At 36.3% G+C, this 12,100-nt stretch overlaps 1 protein-coding gene across 1 annotated transcript in view; it reads left to right on the top strand.

Moving 5' to 3' along the window:
- Window positions 1–12,100, top strand: part of GBE1 (1,4-alpha-glucan branching enzyme 1) — a 349,168-nt gene that overhangs the window by 227,726 nt on the left and 109,342 nt on the right. The window contains exons 8-10 of the mRNA XM_070406022.1: window positions 2,781–2,896; window positions 6,830–6,957; window positions 11,182–11,280. Of these exons, the coding sequence (XP_070262123.1) occupies window positions 2,781–2,896; window positions 6,830–6,957; window positions 11,182–11,280 (343 nt within the window). The remainder of the gene's footprint in view (window positions 1–2,780; window positions 2,897–6,829; window positions 6,958–11,181; window positions 11,281–12,100) is intronic.

Genomic DNA, 12,100 nt, shown 5'->3' with positions numbered 1-12,100 from the left:
CATGGAAGATGGGTCCTTGGCTAGCATTTGAGAACTTTGATTCAGGAGGGTGCTCGCAATTCCCAGAATGAGAACAGTGGCTGACTGTGCCTAAATTCTTTGTAGAAATAATGTGTCTTATGCTGAATTTCCACATTCCTTCTGGGAGTCTAGATTTTGACATATTCACTAGAAATGGAGTCTTTCATGAGTTTCCCTGGTGACCAACATTTCCCAAGTGTTGAGATAATTCTTTGCTGGAGGAATTAAGAGTGACTCCATCAGGAGACAACTGTTGGAAGTTTTGCCTAGACTCTTCCTGACTTTGCCCCGTGCACCTTTCCTGGTGCTGATTTTGCTTATCATCCTTTTGCTGTAATAAATCATAGCATGAGCACAACTATCTGCCACGTCCTGTGGATCTTCCTGGCGAATCACTGAACCTGAGGTGATCTGGAGGACCCCTGGCACAGTTTGCCTATGATCTGGAATAAATATCTATAATAATAAAAGCATAATATGCTAATTAGACCAGACATCCGAACGACCTTCCAGACAACCTTCAAGATGAAGCCGGGGCTGTGAAGGCCAAGCCCCTTGCATGAATTTCGTTCATCAGGTCACTAGTCTATAATAATTAAGTATACTGTCATTAAGATGGTTGTTAACATAGTGTAAGGAAAAGAAAAAAGAAAGCTACATCTTTATTCCAAAGAGACTCTACATGCATTATGACCTGCTATTTTTCTACTTTAAGTTCTGGAATGTGTTCATGCAAGTGCTTGTATGTATGCTCTGGTTATTTTATAATCTCAGACCTTAGTCTTTCAGGTCCTCTAAACCCCTGATTTTATGACCTAAGAAGAAGCAATCTGTTTTAAAATTAGTTTCATCTGGCCACTGAGTTTACTAAGAGTGTTAGTCTGTCTAGATTTATCACGGTATGAAATAGTGGGAACATATTTCTGAGTCTGTCTTTCCCCTTTTCCGGCACTGATAGTTCATAATTTTTCTTAAACAAAGGCAATTATTTATAAGTTGTTACAGTGTTACCCTCATAAGACTAGTTTTTTTAAACTAACTCCTCTTATTAATCTACTCTTAGAAAACGTATATGACCAGATAATTAATATTTTTAACTTTTGCTTTCCATTTGCTGCTATTAACTTTAAAATGTTAGCTCTTATTTTTCTTTTCCCTGAATGTATTTCTTGAAGTTTCGTTAAATAATAAAACCTTCTAGATTTAGTTTCTTTATTATTTTTGTTGTAGATAGTTTGCTCCTCTATAACATTTTGTGTATCTCTTTTCTGTCTCTATAGATGACATATCTATTTTACATTTCATTAGTGATTCATTAAGTATATTATTTTGAAACCACAGCAAGTTTGATTTGTCTCTTTCAGTTTAATCTTGTGATTTTTTTAAAGGATTGCTTATGTTGGTTAGACATTTTTTTCAGGTTAAGAGGATTAAAGAGGTGTAAAGAATATAATTTAATATTTCTTAACCCATTAGAACTTTTTAATTAGATGTTCCATTGTTGTTGTTTCTTTTCTGATTATCACAGGAAATTCTTTTTCTATTTATCAATGCCAATAATCTGTCTACTCACATAGTAATAAATAATAGCTAAATATGTAATTATCTTTTAATATATTAAATGCAGTTGTATTACTCCTTTAGGTCAAGAAGAGATAGATTAAATATTGCAGTAACAGGAATTAGAAGAACATTTAGTAACTCTACCCTTAATCAACTCTGATACCGGGGAATGTTTTCTTTTCAGTTACTGAATTCGTATCATCTCCCTTTTCTGGTTTTCATTGAATTACAAATCATTGGCTCTTTTTTCCCCTGTTATTTTGTCTTTGTAGATATTAGGATACAGTTTTTACATTTGAACCTATGTCTACCTGGAAAAAATTCACTCCATGATATTTTATATTAGAAATTGACATCTAATGTCCACAAGCCCAAGGTGGTGATGTAAATGAGTAAATGGGGTTGGTATAAGAAAATGTGGAGTGACAGGGATGGGGAAGAGCTAGAAAATAAGTTTTATCTGTAGAAATTCAGTTGGAAAATTTCAAAGTATTCTGTAAACTAAAAACATCCTTTTAGAATGAGTTTCATCAAAAAAATTAGATAAATGTTAGTAATTGTCTGGCTTTTATAGGATACTAGAGGCCTAGTGCATGAAATTTGTGCATGGGTAGGGGCGGGTCTTGGCCCAGCCTGCACCCTCTCGTAATCTGGGACCCCTCGAGGTATGTCTGACTGCTGGTTTAGGCCTGATCCCGCAGAGATCTGGCAGTCGGAAATCCCTCGCACAATCCAGGACCACTGGCTCCTAACTGCCTCTGCCTGCCTGCCTGATGCCCCTAACTTCTCACCTGCCTGCCTGATCGCCCCTAACCACTCTCCGGCCTGCCTGATCACCCCTAACCACTCGCCTGCCTGCCTGCCTGATGGCCCCTTACCCATCTGCCTGCCTGCCTGATCGCTCCTAACTGCTTGCCTCCCTGCCTGATCACCCCTAACCACTCTGCCTGCCTACCTGACTGCCCTTAACTGCCTCTGCCTCGGCCCCCGTAGCTGAGGCTTTGTCCAGAAGGATGTCTGGTAGCTCATTCAGCTGTCCGGTCTAATTAGCATATTACACTTTTATTATTATAGATAGATAATTCTTAAGGTAGAGAGTTATAATTTTAATTAATACTCTTAGCAAACAATGTATAACAATTAAGTAAAACACTATATACCACTGTGGTTAAATATATATTTCTCTAATATTTTAGCTGGGAAGTTTTAAGATTCCTTCTGTCAAATATAAGATGGTGGTTGGAAGAATATGGCTTTGATGGTTTTCGTTTTGATGGTATTACATCCATGCTCTATCATCACCATGGAATGGGTATGTAATCTGATCTATTACAGACGTAACTAAAGATTTGATGTTACTTATTCCCACCCACATATGTAATAACTTAACCAATAAAAAAATTAAAAAAAAATAACAATTTAAAAATTAATAATAATGGAAAAAAAACATTTGATGTTATTGTTTTACTGGCACATTACAATCAGGTTTGGGGTTTAGTTATAGAAGCTGTCATGACTGTTATTGTTGGCTTGATTTTCATTATGGGCATTTTCTCTAGTCATGTCTGATCCCTTTTTGGTAAGAGGTTGTGTATAAACATTTTATAAGTAAATAAAAGATAATTATTTTCTTTTTTTAATGTATATTTTTTTATTGTTACAGATATCTTCCCCAATCCCCTGCCCTCCCCCAAGGTCTTTGCCACCCTATTGCCTGTATCCATGGGCTATGCATATAAGAATATAACTTCTTTGTGTTATCTTAATTTATTTAATAATATGCTAATCTTAATACATATTTTTTCCTAAAAATGTTTTTTAAGGAAACCATTTATTGTAGCAGACTCGGGCTGTGAATATGACAGCATTTACAATGTAAAATAATAAATGAGAACATTTGTGAATGTGGGGGTTCCTGCATATGAAACATTGAAGAAAATATGTATATTTTAAATATATATATGTACTCAGTTTAAACTAAATTATAACTTAATTTGTAATAAAAAATATTGATCAGAGTTCTTAGATTTAAAAGTTGTACAAAGAAGCAGGGTCACAGAATCTAATTCTTCAATAGATAACATCTCAAACAATTATATTTTAACTAGTAGCCTGGTGCACAAAATTTGTGCACTCAAGGGGGGGTTCCCTCAGTTATTAAACATTTTACAGCACAACACTGACCACATTGGTGGAGGTGGTGGTCTTGTCAGAATGTGTTATATTATGCAGATGAAAATCTATTTAAACAGATTTGATGTAGATATTTTCAAAGATGGAAGAATTGTCCCTGTCAACTATTTTAGTTGATTCATATCTTCAGTAATTGTCATCATTGCAAAGTTTTCAGTCCCCATATGGATTGCTGGATATAATAGGTCATGCACTGTCCTTGTCCTTTGTAGCCTTTGTTACCTTAAGGACTCTAGTTTTCCATTTATATGTTTAAGTACCAACCTTACCGGTTTAAAAATGTAAGCTTTTAACACTGCTCTCTCTGTTCTGTATCCTTCCGATAAAAAGTGGAGTTGGGTTGCAGCACAGGAGAGAAATTCAGAAGGGGAATATTGAAGTAATGACTGCAGTAGGAGAAGAGGGAACCTATTTCCCTGGCCACAGGCACTGGTGCCCTGGACCACAGGGCTGGTAGCTTCTCCAGGTGGCTACAGCCTGGGACCTCTGGCCAGTAGCTTGTCCATCTCCTGGGCTGCAGCCAGCCCCAGGTGCTGGCGCCAGGACCAAAGGTGGGCGGCTTCTTCTTCTGGGGGCTTCTTCTTCTTCTGTGCTTCCAGGGAGGGTAGTCAGTTAAGTGTAATGCAGAAATAGGCATCACCAATTGCAGAAGCTGAGTGCGGGGCTGGGAAGCCGCTGCCGGGGATGCTGGCGGCGGATGCTTCCCTGACCCGCACCCAGCTTCTGTGGTCATGGATCCCAGAAGCTGGGTGCAGGGCTGGGAAGCCACGGCTGGGGACGCTGGCACAGGATGCTTCCCTGACCCGCACCCAGCTTCTGTGGTCATGGATCCCAGAAGCTGAGTGCGGGGCTGGGAAGCCGCGGCCGGGGACGCTGGCGGAGGACTCTTCCCTGACCCGCACCCAGCTTCTGTGGTCATGGATCCCAGAAGCTGGGTGCGGGGCTGGGAAGCTCCCGGGACTGCCAGCTTCGCCCGTGCCCAGCTCCCATTGCTGGCTCCACCCCTACTTCCCAGGGCAGCAAAGGCGCCAGATTCTCTGATCAGGGCAAAGGCGGCCCTGCCCCCCGGCTCTTAGCTCCCCCCTGGGTTTCCCATCACTGTCAGTGGCAGGGGGCTTCTTCCTGCTTTCCCTTTCGCCTCCCTGGATTGTGCCTACATATGCAGATTAACCGCCATCTTTGTTGGCAGTTAACCGCCATCTTAGTTGGCAGTTAATTTGCATATCGCCCTGATTAGCCACTGAAAAGGGTAGCGGTCGTACACTAATTACCATGTTTCTCTTTTATTAGTGTAGATGGTCAAATATTTATTAGCTACAACCAATCAAAAAAAGGCATTTAGACTCTAGATGTTGAAAAGTGGCTGCCAAGGACAGAAGCTGTATTCTAAGTGTGCTGCTGTCTGCAGACTATGCAGCACAGGCATGGAAATGGTCCTGTGAAATGTTCTATGCACGAAGTTGAACCTATAAAACATGGCAGGCTTCATTAACTTCCTCCAGTTTGGAGAGTAGCTTATTTAGGGGATGAAAAAGGCAACCCTGGCAAAATTCAAGAAAGATCTGCCATATTAAAACATCTACATGCCCCTGCCAGAACCTTCCTCTGATGAGGGCTAGGAATTTTCCAAGGAATTTTGGATTTGGGCAAATGAACTGAAATCTACAGATATGGGATATGCTTTTTATGGGTAGAAATGGTAAAGAAAAACATGTTTAATTACTTAACATGTTCCCCCTCTGAATGATGAGGGAGGGAAAAAAAAACACACCGAAATTGCACTGAAAAAGAATACATATCAGAAAAACAATTGAGATTAAACTATTAAATCACAGAATATTTCATTCATAAAATTCAATGCTAAGGAGAAAGTCATTAGCTATCAAGTAGGAAGAAAAATCAATTTACCTTCATGGATGAAAAGAAAAAGTCTGGGTTCTACTACACTGTTGGCAATAGCAATGTCTATAAAATCCTTAGGGAAACAAAGTCTGACTCAAGACTTTGATAGTAGAATTGCCATCGAGGTGTAAATTTGAATTATACTTGAAAATATCCTTCAGTGATGAAATCCTCTAAAAAGATGAGTCAAAATAAACTTAGATATAGGGAAGCAGAGGGAAAAAGTGAATCAAAATAAAGAACTTAGATATAGGGAAACAGGTGGAAAAAAAGTAGGTATTAGGTACTAATTTGACTTTATTAACATAAGGGTAAACAACTGGAGGAATGGAAAGTAAATTGTATTATCTCAATAACTGAAATATGCAATAAGGAACCGAAATAAGGAGTTTGGGAAGAGGAGGTAAAAGATGTTAGAGGATGTTAAAATCTTTCTGTCATCATAGAAAATTCATATTGCATAAATTGAAGGACATATTTAAAATACCATAAACTTTATGTCTCAATTTTTTAAAATATATTTTATTGATTTTTTTACAGAGAGGAAGGGAGAGGGATAGAGAGTTAGAAACATCGATGAGAGAGAATCATGGATCAGTTGCCTCCTGTGCACCCCCTACTGGGGATGTACCTGCAACCAAAGTACATGCCCTTGCCCGGAATCAAACCTGGGACCCTTCAGTCTGCAGGCCGATGCTCTATCCACTGAGCCAAACCGGTTAGGGCTTTGTCTCAATTTTATGATAGTTTCCATTCTTGCTTTTCTTTACTTCAGAGGGATCTAATAGAAGCTAGTTAACATTAACATCTGATGCGACAAAAAATATACCCAAAAGTTGAAATTTAGAATTCCTTTAGTTATCATTTTATTTTATTTCTCTGCTATAAATTTTAATTAAAATGTTAAATCAAAGTGTTTAGTTTGTTTGCTTCTCTAAAAAAAAATTTGGATGGTAGGATTATTGATATGGACTACTTCTCTAAGTGAGATCATATATTTGCTGATGATAACGTTATGGGGTATCCAGGCTCATTACACTTTGCTATGATCACAAAACAGGTATCAACAAACTAATTGGTGGGGGCATTTGTACAGAGTTAAGACTTGCATGTTAACATAATGCATTTATATTGATTTTCTATTCTCTAGGTCAAGGTTTTTCAGGTGATTATCATGAATATTTTGGACTACAAGTAGATGAAGATGCCTTGATTTATCTCATGCTGGCAAATCATTTGGTTCACATGTTGTATCCAGATTCTATTACAATAGCTGAGGTAAAGCCATGGTGATCTCTACCCTCTGACCTCCTTTAATATAGAGAACATTTTGTCAGCATACAGTATTTGAATAATTAATTTCATGGTGTCAATAATTGCATAACTGAAGTTGTACCCTGACTTCAGCTACCTTGTATGGCTGGCACATTATTTAGAATTCAGTTTTCCTTCTTGGAGATAGGGTACACTAATTACTTGTTATCATTCCATTGTTAAAAGAGAAAATGCCAATGGTTAGGAAGTAAAATATCCTACTCAGTGGACAGATCCTTCTGCCATGAGACATTCAGCAGAGAAAATAAGTGAATATTCATGGGCTTCTGTCTATTTATTTATGTTTTCTTTCCTGGTGTAATCATTAGAGATGGCATGGATCGCTGCCTACCAGCTCCTCCAAAGCCTCTCTTGTTCTGATGCGATTACCTTTCTTGTTTACGTTACTGTCTCCGATTGCTAAATGTTCACTAGTTATTCATGATTACTGAAGGTTCATGATTAACTGTCCCAAAGCTGCACTGTAATGATATAATTCGGTATATGCATAATTGACAATTCCCTCTTGGTGATAAATGTGATAAATTAAGTTTGTTAAATGCTTATGCTAATTTAGATTTAGTACTAAACTCCCTCTGGTTTCCTGAGTCCTCTGACTTGGATTTATTATTAAAATTAAATTCAGTATATAAAAATATTCTATACAAAGTGCAGTGGTTGGTATATAAAAATAATAAGACTATTGTTAAAAGAATCAGAGTTGTCTCTTCACATTGTTGGCCTTTAGTTCATTGGAATGAAATGTAGTAGTTAGTGACTATCTCCTTTCTGTAGTATTTATTGTTTGTATTGCTTTTATTCATTATATTATTTTTTATCATTTTATTCATTATTTCTCAAAATCCCATCTCCAACTAGATGGTATGACTTTCTGGGTAGGAAACAGTCACTCTCCTTAGGCCTTTCCCTTCTAAATATCTTCTAGAAATAAAGCTATGGATCCTAAATGCCTGGAATAAATTCTTATATGGGATATTTAAAAACCCAAAGATTGTAATACCATTTTGGTGTCCAGTATTATTTCACACTCTACCTACCTACAATTGGTCATAGCTTATAAACCTTGCTATTTGTGCTAATACTTTATGCTGACTATCTTTGAACATCAATCACACTGTGTCTTAAACTTTATTTTGTTTTGTATATCTTTTAATTTTGTCTTTTAATCAAAAATTAATTTATCAATTTTATTTATGTCAATTCAAATAAAAGATTTGACAAATTATTATAAATAATGACAGCACAAATCAAAAGTGGGTACTGAAAAAAGAGAAACATTTATTTAATACATGAAACTTAAAATTGTTACATTGATCTTTTTGTTCATTTCAAGTAAAATAGTTTCCTCATTCAGGGAGCCCTTGTCTGGTTATCAGTGTTTCTACCAATGAAACTTTGAGACTTTAGCCTACTTTTTATTACTTGGTTTTACATTTTTTTGAACAAGTTGTGTCTTCAATTCATTCTACTTAAATTGAAAACTACTTCAATTTCAATGCATCACTTTTCTGGTAGAAGTCTCTTCAAAATGTGGAATTGATCTTCATGAACTTTTTTTAAAGAAAGGAATGTGATATCATGAATAAGTAATGAAGTTTATATAAAGTGCTATAGTATATATTTGAATGTTTTTATAATGATATTTATTAAAATTGTAACTTTTTTCTGAAATATATCTACCAATCCACACAGTTATATTTGCCATATATTAATTTAAAATATTTTAAAGTTTCCTCCCCTCTGGAATAGTTGTAAATGCCCTTTAGATATTAAAGAATGAAAACTATTTTAACTCTGTTGAAACCCATGATTATTTAAATATGCTATGTTGATTGGTATCAATCTTTTTTATTTAAAAAATACTTATTTTAGTGATTTTTATGTTTACCTGTCTTTTCTTTTAATATTTTTAAATGATTGTCATTAATTCTCCACTTTCAAAAGACATCAACAAATATCCATATGCATTAATGGAGACACTTTCTAGGGTTCAGATTTAGGAATCAAGACCAATTGGTGTCCAAATAGTTTTTTTTTTTTTTAGCAAATTCTATTTCCTATCAAACTATTTCCTAAAGCTACCTTTAGACCAAATATAGAATGCACTTAATGTTTTCCTGAGTAAAATTGTCTTGATCTTTAATATCTGCCTATGACCAGCCTTCTGCAAACTCCTGGTCTCATGGAACCTCTTCTCAGAAGGCCTCGTGTCTCTAATCCCAGTGCATGACATGGGTGCCTGATATTTAATACATTTTCAGTCAATGCTTATGAAGAACTGAACATGATAACTATCATATCTGTGAAAATGTAGCATATTTTGATAAATATAATTTTTAAAATGTTTTTTCTGTTAACCATCTTTTTACACTTATTTTTAGTCATCTTTTTTTCACTTTATATGCTGCAAAGCACTGTGTAGAAATAAGATAAACTTGACAAATATTTTATTTCTTATGGATGTACTACATTTACCTATACCTCTCATCCGTAAGAAAACCAATTAATAAACTATTTTGGGAGTCCAAAGAGATCATATATTTCTTTTTTCCAGCTTTTCTGTGGGAACAGTTTGGGGATGGTGTTATGGAAGAAGAACTTAAGTCTCAGAGAGTTCATAATTCATATTCTTTTATAAGAAGAGTTTTGGCAATGACATGAGTAGAAAAGCTTGTAACATGCACAGGGAAAAGTAAATATTTCAAAGTGGATGAAGTATTTAGTACTTGAGGTGAAATAGTATAAAATAATGGTAGAAAGATATAGGTGTCTCCATTGCACTTCCTGTGTACTTAAGATAACAATGAGGACAACTGTATCACATTGTCACTTCCTGATAATAAGTGTGTGTAGATGTATTTAGGTTGACGTTTATGAATCGCTGAAGGTCAGACAGTGTGTCTTACATGTCTTTAAATGCTGACAGTACTTTCCATTCATTCACTCAGAAGTATTTATTGAATACCTGCTTCATGCCAGGTACTATTCTGTTCTTCTAGATTCTTGGCATATATCAGTAAATAGCAACAACAACAAAAAACTTCTGCCCCACGAATCTTACATTCTAACAGCAAGATAGGAAAAAGATAATCAAATAGTAAATTACGTCATCAATGCTTAATGTACGCTGAATTTGAGTTTTCGATTGTTGGCTATTAAACTATTGATAGGCAGTAATAGGATCTGATTCATAAGATGTTAATTTGCCAGCAGTTAGTGAAGAGAAACTGGAGATGGTGAATTCCATTTGCACACATCATGGTCCACGCAAGCAGTTATGAAGATAAGATAGTGGCTGTACAAGTGGAGTAAAGGGAAAAGATTTATTTGAAAGATATTATGGCTAGTACTTGGCTCATATTCTGCCACTGTTGCTACAATGAAATATTTTGTTATATCTGGGTCTTTATACCATTTTTTTTTTTTTACTTATCTGTTTGTTTGATTGAATATATATTTGTTTGATTTTCAGTAGTCTAGTGATGGCATGACAAAGTAGAAAGTTAGTCTTTACAGGCCTGACATCTGAGTTTTGGCCCCACCATTGAGAAGCATATCTCTTTAGAGATCTCTTCACTTCAGTAAGCCTCAATTTCTGTATGTTCTGAATGAGGAGGATCCACTAGATAACCTCAGAGAACCTTTCCAAGTATAACCAACTACACTGAAAGCCATCTTATTGCTTCACTACTAATGCACTAACTCTACTTTCCAGTTCATCAGAAATGAGCTAAGTGCTCACAAAATATACTGCATGCCAAATAGCAAGCATAGCAGATATATGCTACGTGCATTTTTGTGTTTCATGAAAGCAGTAACTAATAAAAATGTTCACAGAGTAGCTCAAAAATCAGTCTAAGAAAGCATGTTTAGCAATAATAGTTGTACTATTTTGTGTTCTCTATGTGATAACAAAGAAAAGAAAAATTTAGCTTCATGGGATTAAAGTTGCCCTGCAATGATCAACATGCAAGTTTTTTGGGGGAAATGAGATAGGCTATCACAGTTTTATCTATTTTTACAATTGTGCTATCAAAACACTACAAAAATCAAAGTCTGTGCCCCTGTTTGTTGTTTTTATTTATTGGCCTTACCATTAATGTCAAAGAAATATTTAATAAAAATGTGAGCAGTATGAACAGATAATGCTGATGTCCTTTGTTTTAGGATGTATCAGGAATGCCAGCTCTATGTTGTCCAATTTCCCAGGGAGGTTGTGGCTTTGACTATCGATTAGCCATGGCAATTCCAGATAAATGGATTAAGGTAAGATCTTCTGTAAATATTTTTTGAGTGTGGATAGCATGTATTATGTTGGTTTATTTATTATTTCTTTGCATTTATTTATTAGTTGTAATTATTAGTTACAGATATTATAATTTAAATACTAAATTCTCCCATAAATGTGTTAAGTCTTGTGCTTCTCAAATTTCTAGAAGTTCTAGTTGAAAGTATTCAGATTTGCACTATTCAGGCAAAGGGGAAAATATGATTAATATAATGTTAGCTGTGTAAAGGGAATTTTGCATTATCAATGCAATTGTACAAAACTTCAGTGCTCTATATTTAAAACATGTTAAACTTCATCAAAGCATCCATTTCTGAACTGTGTCCAACACGGCCAGGGGTGAACTTGAGGAGGGGCGGTGAAGGATTAAAGAAGACAGACAAGAGAATACAGTTGGGACCGGGTGGGACACTGTTCTCAGATGGAGAGAAAGTGCCACAGCCTGTAAGCTGAGTCTTTATTTTATAGTCAGATTCCACAAGGCAAAGCAAGGGCGTGGTCAAGATGTTTACAATGTTCTTCCGAGTTTCGAATCTACTTAATCACATGCACCTGAGAACTCTATCAAGCTTTGTTTTGGCAGCACTTGCTGCACCTCCCACAGCCTACATCATTCAACCACCTGGGACCACAGGTTTGGACCATAAGGTCAAGTTTACAACCATAGCCTTTGGCTTTAATTGTGCTGGGAGGGCTTTGCCCTCCAAGCTGGGACCTGCACGTGGCTTTGCCATGAGTGGACCGTGCCCTCTCATTAGTCCCAGGCTTGAACCTGTCCAAATGCTGTAGCCGCTCTCC

This window comes from Myotis yumanensis, unplaced genomic scaffold (assembly GCF_028538775.1).
Source record: "Myotis yumanensis isolate MYYU_CA2020_CCGP unplaced genomic scaffold, mMyoYum1.0.hap1 SCAF_2, whole genome shotgun sequence".
Classification (NCBI taxonomy): domain Eukaryota; kingdom Metazoa; phylum Chordata; class Mammalia; order Chiroptera; family Vespertilionidae; genus Myotis; species Myotis yumanensis.
The sequence above is the reverse complement of the archived record's forward strand: the minus strand, read 5'-3'. Positions and strand labels throughout refer to the sequence as shown.